At 42.3% G+C, this 26,891-nt stretch overlaps 1 protein-coding gene across 6 annotated transcripts in view; it reads left to right on the forward strand.

The window, feature by feature from the left end:
• The window catches only part of MAP7 (microtubule associated protein 7), a 103,247-nt gene that overhangs the window by 5,568 nt on the left and 70,788 nt on the right, over window positions 1-26,891 (forward strand). Inside the window, exon 1 of one of the 6 annotated variants that reach the window (XM_090135733.1) lies at window positions 1,546-2,776. The exons of 2 other annotated variants lie outside the window; for them this stretch is intronic. In XM_090135733.1, the coding sequence (XP_089991859.1) occupies window positions 2,644-2,776 (133 nt within the window). In that variant the 5' untranslated portion in view covers window positions 1,546-2,643. Of the gene's footprint in view, window positions 1-1,545; window positions 2,777-26,891 lie in introns of those variants that run through there. 3 more of the 6 variants (XM_090135732.1, XM_090135731.1, XM_031610988.2) reach the window with 3 other exon arrangements.

Consider the following 26,891-nt stretch of genomic DNA (forward strand, 5'->3'; position numbering starts at 1 on the left):
AGCTGGCCAGCGTTGGATACAGGCTGTTGTCTGCCCCACCTAAACAGAGCAGGGAGGTTCACCTCACCCAGAGAAACCCAAGGTATTGGGTTGGCAGGGTGCTGTTCCTTGAGGTGGTGGCTGTAGAGCGTGAACTCATCACGTGCAGCTTGTTATAGTCCCAGCAGCGAGTTTCATATAGTATTTGTGTGGTTATGAAAGTGATCCTATGAATGAGACACAACATCTGGAGTTCCCCCACTGAAAATGATCAGATTGCTTGCAGTAGAACCACAGCAGTTGTCGTGGTGACTGACTTGATGTTTACTGGGTGAGATATCAAGGTGAATGTCTGATGTTAAAGCACAAGCGTCAATTAGCACGTTGTTATAAATATTCACATGTCCCAGATCACAGTGTAATTATCTTTATAGTCTTTATTCAAACTGCTGTCAGGTAATTCCTTGTGCATGTTATTAAACCTGTCGATTCTAGCAGGTGGAAGTGGATGTGCTGCAGTGTAGTGATTACAGTGATAACGAGTTTGAAAGTGATGTAGGAAGAACATCCCTGATGCCTTCAAGATGCCCAGTTGCCTGATTCCATCTCCTGAGAACCTAAGCCTGGCAATGAGGGCTGAGCCATGACTGTACTGGTGTGTGGTGTGCCTAAGGGGCAGTGGGTTGTTCTAAGAATAGCTCCAGAACAGAATGTTTGAAAGGGTTGGAGCCCTGTTGTGGTGACTGAAAGCAGGGAAAGGAAGGGCAGCAATGCTAAGCAAAGCTGTAGGTGGTGCTTTCTGCTACTTCTGTGTTGTTGGAAACAAAGGCACACATGGAAAGTATTTCTGGTACCAACTGCAGACCGATGCTGGTGGATGCGTCTGCACTGCTGTGTATTATTTGTGGTAGGCATGTCTGTGGATAAGAGTGGGAAATGGAGCTGCTTCTCTTGCATGACAGTCTGTGTAAACCCTGGAGGGCAAATTGCTGAGCTAAGAACAGCCTGTGTTAAGGAGGATTTTCCTCACTCCTCTTGTTCACGCCTCATAGTACACAGCGTCTGGCAGATGCTGACAGATGCTGTCACGCTTGATTTCTGTGCACACCCACATAGTTCCCTGGCGGGGCGACTGGTGGCAGGAGGTAGCCAGGGGGCAATGGGTGCTGTTGTGGGCTGCAGACCATGCTCAGGGCCAGTGCCCCGCACAGTGTGACTGCCTTGTTCAGTGCTTGCTGCCCCCACCAGAGAGAGGAGTGGTCAGCATCCCAGGCCACCACTGTCAGCTCCAACCCTTCTCTTTCAGGATGCTATCCGTATGGCTGAGGTGACCACGCACATCTACATACCTTAATTTCTCAAGTGTGAGCCACTTGTAGACTTGTCACCTAGTGTGTGGTGCATCAGGCTACACACTTTTCTTTATGAAATCTAAAGTGGGGGAAAGTACTCCGACTGTAACATTGAAGAGATGTTCTAGCTCACCTTTTTTTCTTTAGTGGCGTCTGGAATGGCAAGAGGTTGAAGTGGGGGGTACCTGAGAAGAGGTAAGGTGAGGTTTGGGTCAGCCTCTTCTCCCAGGTAACAGCGATAGGATGAGAAGTAATGGCCTTAAGTTACACCAGGGGAGGTTCAGGTTGGATGTCAGAAAACTTTCTTAGAGCAGTGAGGACTGGCACAGGCTGCCCAGGGAGGTGGTGGAGTCACCGACCCTGGACTTGTTCAAGAATCACGTGGATGTGGCACTGAGGGGCATTACATGATTATCAAGCACGGTGGGGATGGGCTGATGGTTGGACTAGGTGATCTGAGTGTCTTTTCCATCTGTAGCAATTCTCTGTAAGATGAGGGCGCAAAGTGCAAAGAGCGTGGGATGTCATGCGGAACGCAGCGGCTGAAGGGAGCCTCGGGAGCCTTTGTTCACCTTGGTTGGTCTTAGGTTGTTTTGCAAAGTGAAAGTTAATGGTTGGTGCTGTGGTACCAGATACTAACTGCACAAGTCGTTTAGCTGCCCCACGTGTGTTCCAGCCAGAGAGCCTGATTTCGGAGTTCCCACACACCTGCTTGCAACAGTGGGCGTATGCGTTCCTCATGCAGAAAGCACGCGGTGCCTAAGAAAGCGATTAAATTAAGGGGAGGGAGGGCAACGTATACATATATGGAAGACGACTCATCCTCCTCGCTTTAATGAAGCTTAACTCCCCGAGCACGGGCAGGCAGAGCAGCGGCACGGCGCAGGTTCTCGGCGGACCCCGCGGCCCGCAGCCGGACGGGGCCGCCCTGGGCGGGAGGCGGCCGTGTTGTCAGGGCAACGGCCCGAGGCGGCGGATCGGGTTCTGTCCTCCCGCGGTGAATATTTCAGCGTGCCGGAGCTGGGAGAGGACGGTGCCGCGGAGGGCTGCGATCTGGCTGGAGCGAGTTAAAGAGCGGCGTCAGAACCGGTGCGCCTTTAACTGGGGCTTTTTCCCGAAGAGCCTCTCCGCGCCGAGTGGATGCTGCGCCGGTCAGCTGTTTGCGTCCCGCTTATCCATAGGGGATCTGCTACCGGCGCTCAAATGAGCAGGCGGCGTCGCAGCTAGCTGCTGAGCAGGACTGCCGGCGCTCGCCCTGTTTTTATTTATTTTTTATTTTTATTTTTGGAAATAAGAAAGAGACGACAGCGGCATGCCCGGCGCGACTACTGTCCTCCGTCAAGAGAGGCTGAAGAAGACAAGTGTCAGGCCCAACCCTCTGGGTTTGTTCACCATCACCGAAGAGGATGAGCAGCAAAAGAACGGGAATTCCAAAAGACCGAGAGGTACGCGCGGCTCCGCGGCGTCACCGGCGCTCCGTGCGCTGCGGGGCTCCGCCACGGACAGGTGCGGCTCCGCGGCGTAGTGGCAGCAGCGCGCCGTGCCTGGTGGATAAATGGGCGCCTTTAAAGCACCCGGGCTGTTATGCAATCGTCTGCTTGGGATGGGAAAGGGAATCTACTTTTTGGTTCTTAACCCCGTTTTCAGGCAGAGATGAAGGTCCTGCTTCGGAGCGGTGAATTTGCTTGTTTGCTTTGCAAGGATTTTTGCACTCAGTCTGCAGAAATACCTGAGAAAAGAGGTGGCTGGAGGCTTGGGGAACGCCAGCCTGAGATAAGGGACAGCTTTGCTGAAGGCAGTATAAAATTACCTCTACTTCTGTGCGTGTGTGTAAGGGGCAGTGTGTCTTTGGAAAAATGTAAACACATAAAGGGTAAAACCTCCCAAGGAGGTTGTGAATACCCCATCCCTGGAGGCATTCAAGTCCAGGCTGGATGTGGCTCTGGGCAGCCTGGTCTAGCGGTTGGTGACCCTGCACATGGCAGGTGGGTTGAAACTAGATGATCATTGTGGTCTTTTTCAACCCAGGCCATTCTATAATTCTATGAAATAATATGAATATATACATGTTTAGTTACACATGTTTAGTTAGGCTTGGATAAGCCTGACTAAGGACAGGGCACTCTCACAAATAGCAACTGCGAAAGAAAAATTATTTGTGGTGCACAACACAGGTGTGTGGCAGTGATGGAGGGATGCTGATGATCATTGTTTTGTATCAGTGCTCCCACCTTGGAGGCATTCAAGGCCAGGCTGGATGGGGTTTTGAGCAACCTGGTCTAGAGCGAGGTATCCCTGCCTATACCAGGGGGTTGGAACTAGATGATCTTAACAGTCCATTCCAACCTAAACCATTATTTGATTCTGTGATCAGAGATCTGCCAAGCTGCTGCTTATCTTGTGTCATTAATGTTTTCCACCTGGATCCTCGTGTTTGAATTGTGTTGGTCTGCCAGGGATGCTCCGATTTACAGTTGTGCCTGGACTCCTCTTAGACCTGAATCTTTAGTACTGTCTTTTCTTCTTTTTTTTTTTTTTTTTTTTTTTCCCCTGTGACCATATGATTACATTTACATGATCTCTCTTTTTTTATTATTTTATTCAGAGCAGGAAAAAATTGCACTAGATTTTTGTTTACAAAACATCTGCCAGTTTTGTAGCCTCAAGACAGTGTTTCAAATTTCAGACACTGCCATTCTACCATGTAACAGAAGAGCCCTGCAAGCAAGCATTTAAATAACAAATTTATAGTATGTATATTTATTACAGCTAACAACTTTTTTTTTTTTTTTTAACCTTGAAGGGAAAAAGTAGCTTGGTGGCTTTGACAAAATTCCTGAGTTCTGAATTTACCTGGGTTTGCACCTTGTGCTTTTTTCTCATAATAGTGAAGGATTGGACAGATTTGAGCATCAAAGTAATATTGTATTGCTGGTCCTTGTTAATGTGTCTCCAGTGCTGGGGTCTTTTGTGTACAGTTCTGTGCATTTGAAATTGCCCATGTGAAATGAAGATGCAAGCTCTAGTATGATGATGAGCTTTTTAATGATTTAAGAAGGACATAGCTTTCCTTTATCAACCCCTGAGTGACTTCTAGAGTCAGCAACCACAATTGATATTTTTCCTGGTTTTGTTCAGGGGCACCAATAGTTTCCCAGTGTAAAGGTTCTTGATGACTTGGCCGCTATTTTCTGCTTGCAGCTGTCACACAGATATGCTCATCCTTTGCCTTTCTTGTTAAAAGTGAGATTTCATTTCTGATCTTCTTTTCCTTTTATTGCTGTGAAATGTTAGTAGTCAAATAGTTTGCTCCCTGTGCTCCCAACACGTGAGTGAGGGATTTTACTAAGATAAAAATTTGGCAGTGTAACTTCAATACTCTTGGTGAAAGTACAGAAGGCTGTACAAAACCTTCTCATATACTATGAGTATACTCCTTTGATTTTTCTGGTAGTAATTAATGAAATGGCTCTTACTGTCTCCAGAGCAGCATCTGCAGTAGTTCTTTGCCCTTCTGTATGTGCAAGCACTGGGGTTAAAGGTGGAGTCCCTACACATGAAGACTACAGGTGGTGCACTAGCTGCCCTGCCTGGCACTGGGGGAGGTTGCTGGGACAGTGGGACCGATGGATCCGATGGATCCGTGTGAGGCTGCCCTCAGGCTTCAGAGCCCATTGTTCTGTTGCTGCTCTGCACTGTTTGCTTCATCTTAGTTCTCAGCCTGCCTTGGTTGCTGTGTGCTCAGCACACTTTGGCAGCTGCTGAGTCCTTTTTTTTTTTTTTTTTCTGAGCACGTGCTCAGTCAGTGGTGTGTTTGTGAAGGTGGGCTGTCTTCATCTGCAGCTCCTGTAGTCATGCTGGGTTCTCTTTTTACTGCAGTTTGAAGGCCCTTAATGCTCTGATACTCCAAAGTAATAAAACAGCTCCTTCCTCTGTTAAAGATATTTGAATAACATCCCAAGTTTTAAGGTATTCTGCATTTTGGGTGGTCCAGGCCATCTTGCAATACTGAGGCTGACTTACAGTTCATACGAAAGTTGTTTTTGTAATCTGGGAAACATATTTATGGGGATCGTAAACTGGTTAATAATTGCAAGACTTTCTATAAACTGATTTCAGTATCAGCCATGTCTTGTCCTGGGCTGGCTGTACTGTGATCTGAGTTAGGTGGACGTGGAGCTTGTTCTTCCAGTGTAAACAAACAATGAAATGAAAGTGTTTGTCAGGCATTATTTGTTTAGTCTGGAGATAGGAAAAGCCTGCAGCAATCTTTGTAGCCCGTGTGCTTCTGATACTTTCTTTCCTCTATTCACTGCTTTCTCACCCATGTTTCAGCTTCCTCTCCTCTGTTTGCTCCCATCCCCTCCTAACAGCCAAGTGCATATCTTAGGGTGGAAGGAGGCAGTAATTGGTTTCTGGATTCTGATTACAGTTGCCGCTTGCCTCTATGAACCAGTTAGCTAACTGGTAGCTAGAAATGTAACAACGTTTTTAGTTTTTTTTTTTTTTTTTTTTTTTTTTCTACAAGCTTGAATGTGAGTTTCAGGGGAGTCTGCATCGATTAAGTCAATATTAATAATACTCTATTGGATCAGACTGGGTTGGGCTGAAATGTTGGTCACAAGTGGATGGGGGGATGGGAGGGGGTACAAGTGTCCTTCTGCTAAATCTGTTCCTTGGAAGTCTTGAAAGTTTTCACAGATAGTGCTTGTGTCTCAGAGTCTTGTCTCATAATATTTGAATTTTCTTTAGCCTGTTTTTTTTTTTTTTTTTTTAAACTCTTACTGATTTCCTTTCTCCTTTTACCAGAACAGTTGTTCAACCAAGCGAGTTTCAGTTAGATGCTTGGAACACAAACTAGTGAGCTCAAGTGCATAAATGACCGAAGAGCAACAAAATAGTACTTTAAGGAACCTAAATATCTTGTCTCAGCCTGATTCTTTAAAGAGTTGTTTTTGTTATAAAATTTAAACAGAGGGAAAAGTCGTGTCTTATTTGTAAGCCTGGAGTGGTGAGAATTGGCACAAGTAACCAAGCTGTGGGGTACTCATACAGACTGGTGGCTGTCCAGACTTCCAGGCAATAAATCCTGAGTACTGTTTGTTGGTTGAAGTCAAAGCTTGAATTGAGGCTCAATTTCCTACTGGGATTAGCATCTGCCTAAAACAAATCTTGCAGGCATGTCTGCTTTTGTTATGTTAAGCAGACCTAGAAATCGTCCACAGTAAGGTAATATGTTTCTGTCTCCAAAGGGACCATTCAGACATCTTCACTTTCATCGTCAGCTGTTAGAGATCTGCAGTGTTGGCATTTAGAGCACATTTTTCACTTGGTGTCATTTACTTATATAGATCTCTCAGCATTATTTTTTTTTTCTATCTTTCTGGAAAAGCCTCACTTCTGCAGCTATGCTAAGTCTCTGTGTAAAGCAGTGTACTTTTTGTTTGTTCTTTTCTTTTTTGAGACTTAGCATGTACCATCATGCTCAATATGTATTCTGCATATTTTATTTAGGCTACATATTTGTATCAGCATAAATAGTCCCTTAAAGCTTGTTCTGTAAAGCAAATACAGTTTCTGGGGCTGTTTTGTAATGTAATTCACAAAGATGCATCCAGGTGGATTAGTATTAAATTTAAGCCATCCATGCTGTGTGTTGCACTGTGGGCTCAGATGTTGTTTTCTTTCAGACATAAATGGTTCACCTTAGCATTTCCCATTTTCTGCCATGTTGATTTCGTGCATCTGCAAGGTAGGCTCAGCAACTCTTACTCAGTTTTATTGAATTGTTACATTCTGCCTCCACTCCTCCCTCCTTTGGTGGGGAGGGGGAGATGAAACCCTCTCAGACTATTGATTGTTTCTGAAACTACCATTTGAAGAGCATAGAAAAGTGATACTCACATTTCTAGGTTATGTATTTTCATTATTAATAATTGAAACAGCTATCTTACTGTGAAATCCTCATGGCAAATCAATGAAGAGGAGATCTCACCTAACAGTCAAACTCTTCACCTGCCTTCTGATTTAAAACTGATGAAGGGAATGTGTTTCTAATTTGCCAAGTGACTGTTGCTGCTAATACAAAGTCAGACAAACATGCTTTAGTCTCTGAACAGTAACACTGATTCTTTGTCATCTTGAAAACAAACAAGAGGAGGCCTTTTTCCAGTCCTTCAGTGCATGGTGGCGATGGCTGTGATTACCAGCGTGTTCTGATGCTGTTGCCTGGATGATAATGTTTTTGCATGCTGCTGTTTGAGCTAAAAGCTCTGCTCATCCAGGGAGATGAGGGAGAGTTCTTAGTTTATTGCTTAGTCTTCATGTTCTGCATGTATTAGGGAAAACATCAGTTCCTTGTTAAACTGAGATTAGCAGCTTAAAAGTTGCCAATTTGTTCCTTTGTTTATACTGAAATAAAAACTTAAAAAGACCTGAAAGAGAAGGAAGAATTTTGGTGTCTTCAAAGGCATTAAAGTGAAAGTCCTGGAAACTGAAACGATAAACCTACAGAACAGGTACTGCATGGGGTGTGGAAGTGCAATCTTATCCCATGCTGTGGAGTCTGTGCCTCAGACTTGATCCAGAATGGCAGCCTGGTCTCTGCCCTCCACCACACTTTAAACCAGCAAAGCTGCCTGGGATGGAGACTCTCCAGGTGCAGCCCTTTGAGCTACTCAGAAGGGCAGCTTCAAGTTCATTTGGGGCAGAACAGTCAGCAGCTGTTAAAAGCTGGGGAGCTGGCTCATGGAAATCAGGTGTTGGAGGTTTTCATGGCAACTGGTGGCCTTATCCTGCCCATCTGTGTCTGAGGCAGTCTGGGGAAGGAGTGGGTGGAGAAAGGAAAGGTACCTGTTCACATTACAGCATGTGTTGCATGAAGGGGCAGGGCTGAGAAACCAGGCAATGTGCTCTGTGAGCCTGCACTTTCCAGTGAGTTTTGTTCATGTTTCTGTGCTTTTCCTCCTTTTTGCAAGCCAGTGCCAGAAGATAAGGGTCCAAAAGTATCTGTCATTTTCATGGATACTTAAAAAAAACCTTAGTTTTGTAGCCTAATTTTCAGCTGTTGAGGTTGTAGGTTATGTTTTTTTTGGTAAGCTATTGCAAGGTTGTCTCCTCATAAGGTTACATTGTCTCTAGTTGTAAGTAGGTATCAGGAAACAATTCCTTTGTAATAAAGGAAAACAAATCCTAACATGAAGTTAGTTTATCCACAATAAAACAATGAGACTGTGCTGGAAGTCTGAGGGCAGTAGGGAGTATGTCTGTAGTAAAACAAATCTGATTTGTTCAGTCTCTGGCTTTCAGAGTGAAAGTCCCAGGTCTGAGGACCTGGTGTGTGTTGTAACACAGTCTGTTTATCAGAGGCTGTGCTGGGATTACTGAGGTTATCTGTGCTGGATAAGAATCATCTTACTTCTAGCTCAGCTCCTTAAGAAAGAGTTTCCACTGCTGATTCTGGACAACTCTAATATATTTTATTATGTGGCTTCTGCATGAGAAACAGACTGTAGTCTATTCATATGTTTGGGGAATGTATTCAACTTTCTGAGTATGTGGATTGCAGAAGTCCAAAAATGTACAGTGTTGGTAGCCTTTAAAGTTTAATAAGATATTTGATAAAAAGAATCCAGCTTGACTGTGCGTCCAAACAGGGGATAATCCAAATTAGTGAAAAGTTTGAATTCTGCAAAGTGTCTGTTGTAAGTAAATGAGCTTATTTCAACCCATCTGTAAATGGTGACATAGTATTCATCAGAGCTGTCTGCAAGCTAACATGGTCCAGTATTTGATTACTGTACTTACAGGACAGATTGCTTGTTGAGGCTGCTGGAAGATCTGAGTTCAGTTGAATTTAGACAACTCTTAAAAAAGGTTTTATATAATGAAAGACAGAACTCATGGGAGGCTGATAGCAAACAGTTAAGTTTTTTCCTAAGTCACTGTTGCTTTAAAACTGCTGAGTTGGGGATTTAATTCCCAACTGTGGGAAGATGCATGTAAAAGGAATGTAGTTCAGTGGTAATTTCTTATGTGAGAGTGAGAAATATGGAAAGCAGTAGAGTTGCCCAACAATTCCCAAGTTCTCTGAGGTCTTGTAGCATTCTTTTTTTTTTTTTTCCCTTGCAAATATGTAAATATTTTTTTTCATGAGTTTACTACAATACTATGCCATTAGTATGAGGTGGCATTACAATTGCTTGGGTACCCTTGTGTTTGTATTTTGCAGTGCAAAAGTAGAATAATAACTAAGCACACATCTTATTAAGAAACACTGCAGTTTGATCCCCTGGTGTTTCAGTGACTGCAGTGTTGTCAGGAGTCCTGGTGCTCTTGCTGCTCTACAAGGTTGCTTAGAAACTGCTGCATCTGTTTTCTCCTTCAGACTTGCCATTGTATCCAGGTAGATAGAAATCTGGCTGTATTTTTTGAAGAAAAACCTTGCTTGCCATATTGAGCTGTAGAGAGCTCCATGAGCGCTCTCCTATATTGATGCTATTGATCATGAGCAAGTGATGATAGAACTCCACTCACTGCTGGGCTCAGCAGAAGTTGGAGTACAGCATTTTTCTGGCACAAACTCACATGTGTATGTTCTTTGCTTACTCAGCTAACCACAGAGTACTTTTAGTGCTTTTTTCCCTGCTTCTTTAAGTTTGGTCTGCGCTTTACAATTGGAGAACTTGTTTTTCTGGTATTTGAGAATTAAGAGTTCTGTGTGAAAGCATCTCAAAAGAGAGTTGCGTTATTATCAGAAGTCTCTTCGGAAGCAAGTTGCGTTTTAAAGTTATGCTGGGAAATTTAGCTCAGTCTATCCAACCTCAGGCCACAATGGTAGTGTGTCAAGAGAACAAGCACCATGATGACTGATGCAAGTTGATCTATTTTAATGAACTATGTCCATGCAGTGTGAAGATGCATTTCACCAGGCACTGGTTTTGCAGCCAAACTTGGAACTCATATACACTTCACCTGCATTGCAATGAAGTTAATGTCTTTGGGTCCAATGTGTATAATGATGGTGGGGGGGAGGGGGCTATGGGCAATGTTCATCTGCATTCCTTTGCTTATTTAACATCAGAAATGAAATTAGGGAGTATTCTAAAACTTGAGTTTGAGTTTTCATGTTTAGTTTCTTAAGGCTGAGTATTTGTCTTGTTCAGAGGAGTGGAATGAAGTTTACTGAACTTTGCAGAAGCATCCTGTCTCGCTGGTTTGTAGGTTTGAGTGTGACAGCCATTGAATATCCACGTTGTCCCAGACCCCATCTTTATCTGTATGTGTGGATATGACAGCTTAGTTGAACTCAGTAAAGGAATTATTAGGGATAGCATGCAGATTGTTTAAATTATTTTTTGCTAGCAGTTTTAGAGAAGCACTTGAATGCTAGCTTCTATTTCTGCTTTCAATTATTAACTCACAGCTAATGGATAGAACAAACAACATGCAGGTCGCTGTAACTCCGCCTGGGTGCAAGTTTCTCCAGGAAGGAAGGGTTCATATCTCTGTACCTGGAGGGGGAAAGTAGAGTATCTTCTAATTACTCCAAAGTTGTTGAAGCCTCATTGTATAATAATGCATGTCAGCCTGCATCTCCAAAAGCAGGAAGTTGAATAATTGCGCCTCGAAGTACTTGTGAGTTCCTTCTGGCCTTCCTAGGTTTGCTCCTTAGCTTTGTAGAAGCAACACTCTTTTTCTCAGAGATTAGCCATGCTTTTGTAGTTTTGAGTTCATATCAGTAGTCTTCTAATCTGTAGAGCTTACCTGTGCAGATGTCAACAGGGAGAAAATGGGTATGGAGTCAAGAGTTCTGAGCAAATCCAGCATGAGTGTCTGAGACTGGTGGGAAGCACACAGACTGCAGGTTATAGGTTACATAGGTTATATATGCAGGTTGTATAGGTTATATATGTATATAACACAGGTTATAGAAATCCTGCAGTTGGTGCATCCTTCACTTCAGCTGATGCTCTCCTTTTCTGGTACTACTGTCTGCACAGCTGGCTGTAGGGAAAGCAGGAGTATCCCAATAGAAGTCATAAATTTACAGTTTTTCTTCAATCTCAGTAAATCATTTCCAGAAATGTCTTTTGGAGGCTAAATTTAAGATCAACTTAGAAAAGGAACTGAAGAGTTGATTTGCTGAGGAGCTGAGTTACTTGGAAACCTCAAGAACTCAGGAGAAGTACTCAAGGTACTCAAAGTCAGGCAGGAACTCATTGATGCACTTGTGGAGTTAATTTGAGGTCTGAAGGTCAGGTGACTGGCAACCAGTCTTTATATTTCTTGTTTGGTACTGCTACGGCTTCAATCTCCAACCATACCAACTGGTTGGTGTAGTCCATCACATGGAGGCTGACTTGTACAATCTGTTTTCTTCTGGATCATCCTCTTACAACTGGAGCAGATGCAGGAAGAACTGTCTTCCTGCAGTCTACTGTGCTAGGTGCAGTTGTGATTGGCTGTTGACTTCTGTTTAGCATTAGAAAGCTGTAGAGCAAGACTGAGGCCATTGCATTTCCTACTGCAGCTGGGAGAAATACTCCAGCTAGTGATGTTTTGTCTTTGTGAGAGCCTTTCTTCAGCCCTGTGTCATAGCCACCTCCTATTATATCTTATGTGGTACTAGAGATGTGCTCTTTCTCTGTTTATCAGGAACAAGGATTTTTCTGAAGTATATGAGGATAGCAGATGATATAGAACGTGTAAAGGATAATTTGTATTGCCTTTGTGATGAGAGAAGGTGAGGAAAAGGAGTGAGGAAGCAGAGTAACACAATTCAGAAATGTTATTTTTGCAAGTACGATTTAATTAATGGGAGTATGATTGTGGTGCTGATGTCTAGAGCTGAGACCATTTGACTTTTAAGAAGTCCAGTGAAGAGTCCTGTTTTCAACCAATTGAAAATCTCATAACATCCTAGAACGTGCTGTTAAGTTTGCTGGAATGCCAAGTTTTTCTTTGAGTTCCAAATAACTTTCAGCTTTGCTTTAAACTCCTGTACAAGCAAGTTGTACTAAGGAATGACTGACAAAACTTGATTCACGCTGTTCTGTCTTAGTGTACAAAGCCATCCTGTTTCTCAGTTCTGCTTCAGAAGGCTTTTCAGAAAGCTGTTTTGGAAATGCAGGTTTATCCAGTTACCCACCCTTGACATGAGAAATCATTCTTTTATGCAGCCAATTTTAGTGGTTTGGTTTTTTTTTTCTTTCCCTTTTTCAAAGTCAATTTCCTCATTGCCCGCATGCTGACTAATGCACTAATGAATATTACAATACTAAGCTTTGGATCATATGCCAAACTGAGAATTCACTTTGAATGAGTTCAGACATGTCTGAGCTGTTCTTGAGGGCGCATAGGTATGATGTCAGTGGAATTAGCGCTTGTTTAACTTCTGAGTGCAGCACTGACAGCATGATGGGAAACAAACTGCTGAACCTTCTTGCCTGCTATTGTAACTGCTGTTTCATTGGGAACTGTTGAGTGAGAACACATTGTATCCTAAAATGGCAGTCCACACAAACTGTAGACAACAATTCTTTAATGTTTAATATGCTTTCCTTTTTGCTAGGAAAAAAAAGCAACAAACCAACAAAAAAACAAACATAATGCCTGTTGATCTCATCATTCCCTGCAGTAGAGGAATAAGAAAGACAGCTGCAGTAGTACCTTTTACAAACTTTACTCTGTGTTAGTTGCTGTGAAAGTAAAGCTCCTATTTCGCAGAATCATAGAATCGCCAAAGTTGGAAAAGACCTCCAAGATCATCCAGTCCAACTGTCTACCTACTACCAATATTTCCCACTAAATCATGTCTCTCAGTACAACGTCTTGTAGTTTCTTGAACACCTCAACAGATGGTGACTCCACCATCTCCCAGGGCAGCCCATTCCAGCACCTGACCAGTCTTTAGGAGAAGTTTTTCCTAACATCAGACCTGAATCTCCCTGGCACAGCTTGAGGCCATTCCCTCTAGTCCTATTGCTAGTTACATGGGAAAAGAGGCCAACCCCCACATCACCACACCCTCCCTTCAGGTAGTTGCAGGGAGTAATAAGGTCTCCTCTGAATTTCCTCTTCTCCAGACTAGATAATCACACTTGCCTCAAGGTGCTCCCTCATAAGACTTGTGCTCCAGACCCCTCACCAGCTCTGTTGCCCTTCTCTGAACATGCTCCAGGCCTCAATGTTTTTCTTGTAGTGTGGTGCCCAAAACTGAACAGAGTGCTTGAGGTGCAGCCTTACCAGTGCCGAGTGCAGAAGGATGATCACTTCCTGCTGGCAGGACTATTTCTGATACAAGCCAGGATGCCATTGACCTTTTTGACCACCTGGGCGCATTGCTGGCTCATGTTCAGCCAAAAATTGACCAGTACACTCAGGTCCATTTTTTCCCACAGTCTTCCAGCCACTCTGCCCCAAGCCTGTAGTGTTGCCAAGAGTAGTTGTGGCCAAAGTGCAGGACCCAACATTTAGTCCTGTTGAACTTCATCCTGTTGGCCTCAGCACAGCTATCTAGCCTGTCCTGATCCCTCTGGGCCGTCCTTACCTCTAGGCAGATCAACATTTCCTCCCAACTTGGTGTCATCTGCAAACTTATTGAGAGTGCACTCAGTGCCCTCATCCAGGTCAGATATTAAACAGGACAGGTACAGACCCCTGGAAAACACCACTTGTGACCTGTTGCTAGCTGGTTTTTACTCCATTCACCACTGTTCTCTGGGCCTGGCCATCCAGCCAGTTCTTTTCCCAGCGGAGAGCGTACTTGCCCAAGCCACAGCTTCTGTGGAAGAATACTTTGGGAGATGATGTCAAAGGTTTTGCTCAAGTCTAGGTAGACTATGTCAACGGTCTTTCCCTCATCCAGCAAGCAGGTCACTTAGAAGGAGATCAGGTTGGTCAAGCAGTATCTACTCATGCTGGCTGGGCCTTATCCCCTGGTTCTCCTACATGTGCCATGTGGTCTCACTTAAGATGATATGCTCCATAACCTTTTCTGGCACTGAGGTCAGGCTGATGGCTCTGCAGTTCCCCAGGTCCTACTTACGACCCTTCTTATAGAGTCACCTTGGCAAACCTCCAGTCCTCTGAGACTGTATAAATGGTGGAATGCAGCTTGGCAGTCAGCTCCCTCAGCAGGATCCCATCTGGCCCCGTGGACTTGTGACAGTCCAGGTTGAGTAGTAGGTCTCTATCTCCACCTGAATTGTGAGGTGTTTATTCTGTTCCCCATCCTGGACTTCCAGGTCAAGGGGTAGAGTACCTGAGGATAACTGGTCTGACTTTTAAAGGCAGATGTAAAGATGGCAGTGAGAACCTCAGCCTTTTCTTATCCTCAGTGGTCACATTCCTTTCCTGCTGCATCCAGTAAAGGATAGAAATTCTCCATAAGCCCTCCTTTTTCTGTTAATGTGTTCAGAAAAAGTTTTTTTTGCTTTCTTTTACTCAAAGGTTGATTTGAGTTCAAGCTGGGCTTTTACCTTTCTAATTTTCTACCTGCATATCCAAACAACTTCTTTGTACTCTTCCTGAGTTGCCCATCCCATCTTCCACATGAGCTAGATTAGCTAGATTCTCTTTTTCTCCTGAAGTCTCAGAAAAAGTTCCTTGTTCATCCACAGTAGTCATCTTCCCCCCAGCTTATTTTAAGGTACAGGAGGACTGCCTGCTTCAGTGCCTCTAAGACTTTCTTCTTGAGGAGCCTTCCTGGAGCCCTTTACCCTTCAGGACTGAATCCCGTGGGACCTTCCCTATGAGTGTCCTGAGTAGTTTGAAGCCTGCCCTCTGGAAGTCCAAGGCGGCAGTTTTGCTGCCCCCCCCTCCTGACTTAAGAATTGAGAACTCTACCATTTTGTGGTGACTGCTCAAGGCAGCTCCCAACCTCCATATCTATCACCAATCATTCTCTGTCTGTGAATTACTTCATGGAAACTACAACAGATACAAAGACTATAATAACACTATTTGATAAAGCAAATTCTCAGCTACAAAACACTGTTTTCCAGCAGTGTTTGCATGCCATGCTTGTAAAAATCTGCACCAGAGGTCACCGCTGCTGAAACACACTGCCCATAGCCTCACTGTGCTCACATCTACTGTTTGGTGTCCATAAACTTTCAGCAAGCATCAATGAATGTCAGTGGGTGCCATTGTTTCCACATGGAGGAATTCAGCTTTGGTTCATACGCATTTCCATGTCAGATGCCATTCTGTCAGACTGCTCCTCTGCTGCCATCTGTTGCACAGCAACAACATGTAATGGAATATTGATAGGAAGACTCAAACTCTACTGCCGTATCACCAACATCTGCCTCTGACATTATGAGCCAACAAAATAGGAGGCATTACTTTCAGAGCAGCCCTCATACTTTATCCTACTGTGTTTAGTTGCAGTCTGAACTGCAAAGTAAGAGAGGGTGAAGAAAAAGCAGATGGCAGCTGTCATCTGTAAACCAGAAAAGGACAGCAAGAACCAGCTGCTGAGTGAGGTATTGGCAGTAGAATCGGGCTGCAGACCAAGCAGTATGTGCCTGACGTTATGCCTGGGTTATCAGCATTTCAGTATGTTCTTACATGGCCTCTTCTGAAATACTGCATGAAGTATTTATTTACTTTTTTTCTAGGCTTCTTATTTGCCAAGTTATTCTTGTGTTTAATTAACAAAATGTCTGCCAGTTTGTGTTTAGGGAGTTTTTGTGAGTGTCAGTGTCGCCGGGAGTTACCTGGATTGCTGCTCTAATCCATATGTCAGATGCTCACTGTCACTCAAGATTAGCTATGGAGTCGCTAGGCTTTCCACTGTGGTTTGTATAACAGAAATGATGCAGTAGAATAGCTGAAGTGAGTTGGTAGAGTTTCTATATACTAATAAATGGGATGCTCTACAGAGTCAGCAGGATCCAACAGCTCTCATTCAAAGTAAAACTTTTGATTTTCTTTCTTTTCCCCTGTATACAACACCTCCTGTAGCATGTATCCATGGGGGGGCCTCTTTACCTGTTTTGAAACTTTTGTTCTTCACTGTTCTCTACCATTCTCCACCACAGAGCATCCAACCTGACCTGCTCACTTGAATACTGAAGTATTGTTAAAGTACACTGAGGAAGGAGGCTGCTATAATTATGATATAGCTACAGTGCATCATACAGAGCCACATTCTTCACTTGAGAAAGGCATGTTTTTAGTTTTAAAACAACTGTCTTCTGAGGCTGGTTATTGGAAATCCAGGTGCTGATTAACAGTCCTTCTGAGACCTGTGTTGCAATAACTGCCTTTTGTGCTTTTATACTTAAAAATTCTTGTGACAAATATCACATCTAGTAAGATTTTACAGAAACAATCACTACATCCCTCTCTGGGGAGGGGAAATTCATTTCTACAGAACACCCTGATAACAGTGATTACAACGAGAGCTTTCACATCTGACTTAAATATTTCAGGCTGAGTAAGGATTATTGAATATTACTTTGTGAAAAAACAGCCAGTCAGTCTGGGAAGCTTTAATTTCTTTTGACTGAGTGACAGTGTACTTACTGTACTGTAATTTCTCCCTTTCTTTTGACTCAACTTATTTGGTTGTCCTTTTGTTATTTTATTTACACAGCATGCTCCTAAAGTGCTTTGTATGTAGCATAACACAAATATAACACAAAATATTATTTTACAAGATGAAAACAAAATGTTGTACCTATAAACCTTTTGGGAAGACTTTTCTACTTGCAGGTATTAAAAGATGTAGTGAAATCATCGTAGGCAGAGCATAGACTTCCACTCTGCTAGGCTCTTGGGTCATTATATGCAAAAATGCAGTGGGATCTTGCTTTTCTGTTTTAGAACAGATACTGCTGCCCAATTGTATGCATTAAAGCTGTTTTCCAAATACCTTTGTTTTCAGCTGCTGTAAATTAGTGCAGTGCTGGATAATGTTTTATACTTTGCTTTTAAAGAGGAGAGGGAATAAAATGGGGGAAGCGACTATCTTGTATCCTACATGCCTCCAAGATTAATTGGGGCTTTCTGCAGAAAGAGCTGTTAATTTGTATTGGAAACAACTCACTACTGAGTAAATGAAGTGTTGGGGCTGATGCCAATCAGCAGTGGGGCCTTTTCTGCTGTTTACTTCATGCTGTGCTCTTTGTGACCTGCTTGGGTGAGAGCTACCATGGGCTGGAGCAAGCTCAAGTTGCTCAGGCACTGGTGCTGCAGAGTAGCTGTGTCTTAAAGGGTCACTTGGACATGATGTCCCTGGTGTCTTCTGGGGTGACATCTTAATGTCATCTGAAAGAAATACACATCCCGAAAGCAAAGATTGCTTCTGGGCCAATGTCTCTAGTCCTGGCTTCTGTGGCAAAGTGGAACACAGGACTGTGGGGAGGTGCTTAGTGTGAAAGCTATCTTCTCCCTCTTTCCTTTTCTTTCCTTGGAAAGCCTTTCTCCTTGGATCTGCCTTTGTGCAGCTGGGGCACTACCCCTTCACCTGCATACATTGCAAGCTGTCACTGACAAACATTTAAGTACGTGAAATCTGATTATTAGAGGAAGAAAATAGATAAGCTTTGCCTTTCTTTTCTTCCTTTCTTATTTTTTTGCCTCTCTAGATAAACAACATTTAGATATTGGGGCAATGTGGGAGTGTCTCTTTTATTTTTTTTTTCTTTTAAAGCTCTGCTGTCCCTAACAAAGAGATATGTAGAGAGATTACTAATGCCAGGTGGTGTGTTGGAGGAGGTTGCAATCGGTAGATTTGGTCACAAATGTAGCATAACAAAATACGAAGTGTGCCATGATTGTAGATTCAGTTCTTGCACTGTTAAAAGCCAAGTACTTTCTTTTTAAGAGTCTGGAAAAAAAAAAAACCCTTTACTGCCTGCAGTAGTTAACTCCACATCTAGGTGAGCACTGGATTTTGTAGTCTTACTATCACAGTGGGTGAGACATCCTGTGCTATCTGCTGAAGTCCACTTATTAAGGACTTGGGCAGTTCAGTTTATGAGCACTTAAAATCTAGGCTCCTTTCTTCTAGTCCTTAAAGACATTTCTAAAGGCCTTATTGGAATGGGAGTTGAAAATGAGTATTAAAAAATTATGAGCAAAAATGAGACTTCATCACCTTGAAGACTTTGTAGTATTGCTTGAAATAATTGTAACTGAATAGCCTGATCTTCTGTGAGCTGCAAATGATTTGCTGTAATTCTGACCTTTCTGGGTGTGACTTATGGGTAGTGCAGAGTTTGTCATAAGGGATGCTAGATGTGAGGAATGTTAATTTTAAAATCCTTTTTGGCAAGAAGATGTAAGGTTAGGTTTGTGCAAAGCCACTAAAAAGGCTCGGCCAACTTTCTCCCTGTGGTAGTTTTTTGAAGTAATGAATTAATCTCCTGTTTTCAGGCTTAGAGCACTTATATTTTTTTCTCTTGGTAATATACTGACAGTACTTATCACCAGTCATTGGTCTCTCTGGCTTTGTTTACTGAATTTCATTTTGCATGTAGATAATTAGTGGTCTAATTCTTGCTTGAAAAGTAGTAATTATACAGTATCCATTTCAAAGAATGAGAACACTTCCAAGGACAGGTGTATCTGTAGTACCTGAATCTACCTTGAAGAAATTGGTGGAAGGTTCCCATCAGAATCAGATTCTCAGATCTCATTATCTTCTGAATTAATGAATTGGTCTGTATGTCCCACCGTCACATTCAGTCATTTCTCAACCTAGTACAACTTCAAAATGTTTTAATTTTGCATGGGAAGCAGTGATTCCATTTAAAAAAAAAATCTTTTCTTGCAGAGTGTGAGGACTTACTATTATCTTACTATGCAAACTGCAGAAAGGGGATCTGAAGCAGGGCACTTACAAAGTGGTCTGAATTCTCCCTCCCCCTAGCTGGGGTTGAGGTGTGTTGGCCAGACTGCAGACGGTACTGCAGACAAACAAGGGCTTTAGGCCTGAAGTACCAAGCCTGGTACTCAGCAGAGGGCAGGGCTCTGCAGGGTGAGTGATGTTTCTGGCACAGGGAAGAAAGGCACTGCGAAGCAAAAATGTTATTTCTACTTGAACTGGGTTGCTTGTTTGTGCTTCTGCAGGATTTTGTGTTTCTTTGTCAAAATGGTCATTTACTTAGGCTTACTAGAAGATTGCGTCTGCAGTCTTGAAGTATCACCTGTTTTCTTGCTGTATAGCTCGCCAGAGTTTCTTGTGCTTGAGTTCCCAAAGATCAAAGCTGCGTTTACAAAAAATGGAAAGGCACCATATTGGACAAGGTCCATGTTCCTGGGGCCAGCTCTTATGCTATTGGCAGTAAATGTCTAGTTGTTGGGCAGTGCTACTGTCAAGTTATTGCACTGCTGAAGCTGTGGTGGCCTGGCACTGGATTCAACTCCGCTGCATTAATTTCGTTGCCAACAATGTATCACAAGTCAGAGAGGGAAGTGTTAAAAATGATGGATTGTGAATTTTATCCAGTATGTATAAAGCTAGCACTTTCAAACACTGAAAGAATGCTGAAAGCAGCTCTACTGGTGCATTTGGCCCATGCCTTAGAGGTGGTATCACAAATACCATAGTACACTCAGTTCTTTAGTGTGTGGCTTCTGACGTCTTAATTATTGATAATGATTTAGCCTCCAAAGTTATTGGCTTGCATAGGAGGCTTTGAGGTGTTGCTTTCGTTCTTACAGTGGTGCTTTGGGTTTGTGTGTGTGTGTGTGTGACATCCTTTTAATCTTGTGCTAATGAGGCTGCTGTTTAAGGCCAGGCTTTAACTGCAGTGTACTAACAGTCTGAAATAATGTCTTGGAGAGTAAAGAGGTGCCTCTCCTGCTGCTGAATTGAAGAATAATTAACTGTCACGTGGCTATTCAGGCTCTTTTCAAGAGGCTAGTAATTGTTGTGTTTTATGGCATGGCTCTACATTCACTGATCTTTTCAATTCAGAGCTCTTTTCTCAGAGCTGCCAAACATACAACTTTGCTAAATGAAGAGATTGATCCTTTTACAGCATTTTGTCTCCAAGGAGGAAGGAGAATTTCTTAAAGAAAGATGCATGAGCACACAAGGTGTGGTTGCTGACCTTTCTCTCGGAAGACTTTTTGGGTGTGTGGTTGCATGTAGGTAGGGAGCTGCTTATAATGTAGGCTGGTAGTGTTTCAAAAGAGTCTGTGATAGTGGATACTGCAGTGTAGTGCACATGTAACATTTTATGACACTACACTAAGAATTTATTTTGGAAGAGGTTTGTATTTCCTAAGGAAAAGAGTCTACTCCCTGAACTGTTAGCTGAACGTCTTATGTCTTTCTAGTAATAACACCAGTGAAACAAAATTTTAGCTTCTGGAGCCTGCAATTGTAGGACTTTTTGAAGATCTTCAGGGAGGGAGACTCTGCAACCCCTCGAACATCTGATGAATCTTCTCAAACTGTGTGTGTTGTGTGCAAGTGATGTTCTTGGCTAATGACTTATGAGAACTAGAAGAAAGATGTATTATTCATCTTCCTGGAATAGGAACTGTGGGGTGCTTCTGTTATCCTTCAGCTGCCAGCCAATTAATTTGCTATTGTCCTCTTCAGCTATAGTTTGCCTTACCCAGGTTGTTTTGAGACAACTTTTCAGCTTGGAAAGTGATTAAAGTTTGGAAAAGGCAGAAGGGATCTTTGCACTGTTCTTTTTCATCTTGTGTCATCACACTCTGCTCTTTTCATAAAATATTCTTTGGGGTTATGGAGTGATTTAAGATAAGAGTCCTGATGCTGTGATTTAATTGAGCTCACTGGTGTTTTCCATGCCAGCTTTCTACTAGCAGAATGTCAGGACATCACCCTGTGCGTGCACTTTGTGGACCTGTGTGATTCAGGGAAGGATCCAGGATAAATTTATATAGAGAGAAGAGATGCCCAGACCCCTTTAAAATTAATATCAACAAAAACCTCTACTGTTCTCTACTGTTTTTATTCTAGGAAATAGGATAAAAGGAGGACAGAATTCACACAGTGAGCCAAGAGCAAAGCCAACAGTACAGTCAAGGAGACTTGACTTCCATTTATTCTCATCCCACAGTGAATATTGACAGAGTAAAAATTAGTTAATGTTCTTACTAGTACAGATGGGAATGGTGAGAAAAAAGTGACTGACTTGTTCAGATTCTCAGGAGTTATTTTCTGTTAATACACTCATGAGTGAGGACCTACAGTAAAAGCGTATGTCTGGTCAATAGAGTTTCAGATCCTGCATATTTGATTGCCCCTCATTACTGGAAATAAAGAAATCAAAAATATCTATCCATTCAAGTTTTGACATGTAAACAATGGAAAAAAAATACTGCATGAACCAGTACATGTATGCTAGGTAACTGATGGACTAACTCGTTCTGGAGACATTAAAGACACAAAGGAAATTGTGATATTTTTATTTTCCAAATTAGTTTTACAGGATTATACTGTAGCCCACAAATATATGCTCCAGACTTGAAGAATGGGGGACCAAGCTCCTAAATACTATGCCAAAATAACTCTTTATCAGTGTCTTCTGATTAATATTAGTAGACTGAAATGCAGAGAGAACTTAACACAGACAGATATAATTTTCCATAATTACAGTATTTTTAATATAATATTGCTGGAACATTTTGTACTGCTTTGAAAGAAGATGGTGTGAAAGTCTTTATTAAGACCTGAAAAACACTGTTGTAATAGTGTATTTTTCTTTTAATATTTAAATTTAAGGGCATATTCCTTAGGCAGTGTTCAATGTAATGAAAGCCCCAGCGAGGGTGAGGTAGTCCAGAGAATATAAATGATGATGAAATCTTCTGCAAAACCAGTTTTGCTTCTGCTGTTCGACGGCACTGAGAGAGTTACTCTCTTCTCTCAGGCAGCTTTAATGTCGTTAAGTGCCAACCTGCTTAAGCTATCCATCCTACGATAGGCCACAAAGTGTATGCTTGAATTTTTCAGGAGTTCTCAGGCTTTCAGGCATTTGCATCTTTCTCCCAGCCCGCTGCCTCTCTCTTTGTGAAAATGGGTTCTTGCTGAAGCAGCTTCTTTCTTTTGCATGTGTTATCCCCTAGGCACATGACAGCCACGTAAAAAAATGCAGACCAACGGGCACATCAGCTCCTGCCAGTCACGTGGATGATTTCCCTTTCCTTTCCTTCATGTCTATATAATTTTTTTATGCGCTGAACCTTCACAAAAGTAAGTCTAGAAAGTTCAGCATTGAATTAAAATGGTAGCTTGCCCGCTAAAGAAACACAGTACTGACATCATACAAAGCCTTTCATAAGGATGAGATAAAAACTGATAATGTAAGTTAATGTTTACACTTTAGGGGTTGACCTTTAGCATGTAGGTGCTGAAGACTGTTGTGTGCTTTAGGAAACAGCAGATGTGTAGCAAGGCCTACCTGCAGGCAGACCAGTTAGAGGTGCGGGCTGCAGGTGGGGGTTGCTTTTCCTTTTCTCTTACTCACCTGGCTGAAGGTAAACCCTTGTCTGTCCCTGTAGGGCAATCCCCTGCTAAGCTGGAGAAATCCATTTTGTCTCAGTCGGTTGATACAGGCAACAATCTCTTTGCCCAGACCAAGCTCCCTTGCTCTAGGAGGTGATGCAGATGTAGCGTTCGGGCAGCCGGCTGCCATCCTCTGCTCAGGCTGTCACAGAGCACCCATCCCCTTTGGCTTGAGGCCTTCTGATACTCAGTGGAGCCCTGAGATAGTGGTGAGCATAAACTGTGGATCAGCCTGAAGTTTGACAAGGGACTGAAGGGTCTGTCTTTCACTCTGAGATGCAGCATTTATCTTTGAGCCCTCTGAACACTTCCTACACAAGCCATGACTTGTTTAGCTCTTCCAGCTTCTTACCTGATTTAGAAAAAACAAAAGCTGTTAGCTTTTCCACATATTATTTTTCTCCTTCTGCAGATAAGTAAGCACATTTAAAAATAATAATTAAGACACTAAATGAGGAAAACATCCATCAAAGCTTGGGATCATACTCTTGTAAAGTTGAATCTGTATAATATTTAAAAAAAAACAAAAAACAACCACCATTGTCTTTACCTGGCTTTTTTGCAGAAACTCTATTCTAACCTTTTTTCCCCGTTATGTTTTGTGCATATACACGTGCATTTCAGCTCTGCGTGGAAATGGCTTTCAGATGACTAATCTTTTTAACCTCAGTTAAGTCATGTTTATTAAAAATCAACTTAAAGATGGAAATTCATCTTGCACTCTCTTTTCAACCATTATGAAAGTTAGTGCCTAGCCCTTCCTTGCGGCAGGGCCGCTCAATCTTCCTGGCCTGGATGTATCTAGGGCAGTCTGCAGCAGTTCTAGCACACTGTGTGGCTATTTTTGGCAGTGTAGCTTTTGTCTGGCAGTGCTAGGGAAGGATGGCATATGCTCAGTACATACATGCAGTGCATGTGACTGATTTAAGGATGAATGACGAGGTATGGTTTAAATAAAATATATATAAATACATATCAGTATCAACAAAAAAAGAAGGAAAAAAAGCTCTCCATGTTCTGTTACAAACCAAACAAATTAATCTGCCTGACTGCATGAAATTTCATTTTCTTTTTTTATGTAATTGTGTGCTCAGTGGACTGTGCATTAGAGGGTGAATTAGCAAGTTAATTTACCCTACGTGTCCATAAGAGAATAGCTTTTACATCCTCAGGCCTTGTGATCTTAACTGCAATGTGAATGTATCAGAATACACAGACACAGCTTTTTATTTTTAGAAGTACTGTAGCAAAAGCTTGGTTTAATCTGCTCTCTCCTTAGGCTTTTAATTCTGTTTTACAGTCACTAACAATTGATAAGTGTATATATATATATATATATATATATATATTTTTTTTTTTTTTTGGATGTGTTCCAAATGAGCTTGTGGCATTTTCTTTTAAATGGTTATGTTTGTTTTCCATCATTTAATGCAATACCTCAAGGGGACTATTTGCAGAGCAAGTTACCTGCTCATCATTGGAGCAAGGTTGTTTGAATTAATTACAATTAGTTTCCATATTAATAATCAAAAATAATTGATGTTTACACTCTGTAATTTGAGTTACAAACTCCAAGCAGAGTGTTTATCAGTCTGCCTCTCTAATATTCCATAAACCCAAGATGGTTCAGGCTCAGAATTTCACAGGAAGGGCTGTACATCCTTATTTCTCATTTTTGCCATGAAGTAGCTGGGTCCCCCCACCAGAACTGGGGCCCATTTGTGTCAGTTGTGGGGCAGAAAGGGAATGTTTGCATCAGAGCAGCAGCAGTGTGAATAAATGAGATGCTAAAGAGATCTGAGAACAGAAACACTTCCAGGTAAAGGTCTGGATCTAAGCTGTTAGAGGTGAGGTGTGGTTTGTGCTCCAGGGGCCATCATTGGCTGCAGTTGGTTGGAATGCTCTGGCAAGGACCAGGCACAAAACCCCGTTCTCCAGGCTTGCTCGCCAGTTGTAGCCTCAAGGTTGGCTGAGGTGGCAGGACAGAGCCATAACTTCTGGGGTTTTTCTGAGGTCATATTGAAAGCTGTTAGCTTTTTTTTTTAATATTTTTTCCCCTAGAATGAATAAATATATCCATCATTTACGAGTTTCTAGTAACTGATTTGTTATAATATTGAGCAAAGCAACTGTGCTTGTTGAAAAGGCTCATTGGTTATCAAGACAGTAGAAGCATGTCAAAAATGAACTATGCGTACACTAGTACTAAATTACATAATGTCACAATACTAAAATCTTGTGTACATGTGCAAAAATCCTTCACTCAAACCAAGACTTGATCTCTGTCTTGAAATACAAGACTCTTCTCTATCTTGAAATACATCTTGGATTTTTTTAGTGCTACTGTGAAACAGTCTTTGCTCCAAGCTGCTTGAAATTGCAAGGGCTATTTTAAATGACTGAAGGGCCGAGGAGGGTGAACATGGAGGCTCTGCTGCCCTACTTCCCTTGAAGGCAGGCTGGAGCTGGCTGCCCAAGGCCTCCCTGCAAGCTGGGTGCTTTGCAGTAGGAAGTGGGGCAGTGTGGTAGACAGCTGCCAGCACCAATAACCGGTGCTTTGAGCAGCTTAGCATAGGCTAAGCCCAAATCTATTGACGCAGAGTGCAGGGAAGGGCTCGGCAGACTTCTCCCCCTCCCTGCCCCTGTATATAATCTCATGATGCTGTGGATGTGACAAACTCCATTTTGGTTAGATGTTGGGCCAGAAACGGAGAGAGTGGGTCAGATTTGACCTCTGAAGTCTATTTTAATGGTATGTGTTTTTACACTTCCTGAAGCTGTACCTTTTCTTCATCATCTCCTCCTTCTTCCTCCTGTCTTGCATAAATTCCTGAAGAGAATTTTCTTGAAGAAATTGCCTGAATTTCTTTAATGTAGGATGGGAGACCAGGTGAAGTTGTGCGTGTGAGGTGATATGGATCATGCTATGGACTCGCAGTAGATGTCTGCAGTGCAAATGAATGTACAGTACTGAATATAATGGATGAAATAGGTAAGCGGCTCACACTTTGTATTCCCAGAAATAGTTTTTTTTAATGGCTTCCTGAATAGAAACTGGAAAGCATTGTTATGTCTAGCCAGGGGATGCATGTAGTCTTTTTTCCTGTTTGCTTTTGTTTCCTGATTAATTTCATAGAGCCTAACATGATATGGGGGTTTGGGGAAGGGTAACCTGAGTACGCTGATCTTTTAACTTTGATTTTCTAGGATGCGTTTCCAAGTGGAAGGCTTTATGCAGTCATTGATAACTGAGTATCCAAGTTATTTTGGCATGTTTTGTAACACAAAAAGGACTCTGTTTTGTTGATAGTCACCATTCTGTTTTAAAAGCATGAGAAATTTAAGTGGATTACCATCTTCTGATTTTCTGCATAATTCTTTACTGACTGTTTCGCTCTAAGTAGCCATACTCTTTGTATGTAGTGTAGGTATATATACTTGCTAACAACATCATTCAGTCAGTTTAATTAATTTTAACTTTGAATTTACGAGACTACAATGAGATGCTGAGAATGGCAATATGCGGAACAGGAAGGGACCTGCCTATCTGTAATGAAATCTTTTATATAAGCTAAGGACTGGTTGCGAAAACAGCTGCTACTTTGGGGTTTGGGATGTTGTATTGTAGCAACTTCGGTATGAGAATGTTTCCTTTTCTTCTGCTGCCCTAGGCAATACCACTGGAGAAGGATGTTCTGCTGTGAGAAAGCTCTGTGTGAGGAGCTATTTGCCAAGGGGAATTAGCAGAGCTTTTTGTAACTCTTAATCTTTTTAGTTATTCAAGTTCATACATGCAAAGCATGAAAGCAAGAGTATTGTGTTTTGTTTTTCCTATTATTTCTACTTAGTTTATTTTTTGGTGACTAAGCTAAACAACAAAAGAAATTAAATAGTAATAAAATTCCTGTTTTGGATGTGGATGCTTTTTTGCTTTCTCATTTGGTTTTCCTCTTTTCCTCTTCAGTGGTTGCCTGGTGCATTTACTCTGTAAGCTCACAGGCAGAGCTGTTCTGCTATAGGCTGTGGGTTACGCCATCTAGCTGTCCTTTTTGTTTCCT

The sequence above is a fragment of the Phasianus colchicus genome, chromosome 2 (assembly GCF_987193195.1).
Source record: "Phasianus colchicus chromosome 2, bPhaCol1.hap1.1, whole genome shotgun sequence".
Lineage (NCBI taxonomy): Eukaryota > Metazoa > Chordata > Aves > Galliformes > Phasianidae > Phasianus > Phasianus colchicus.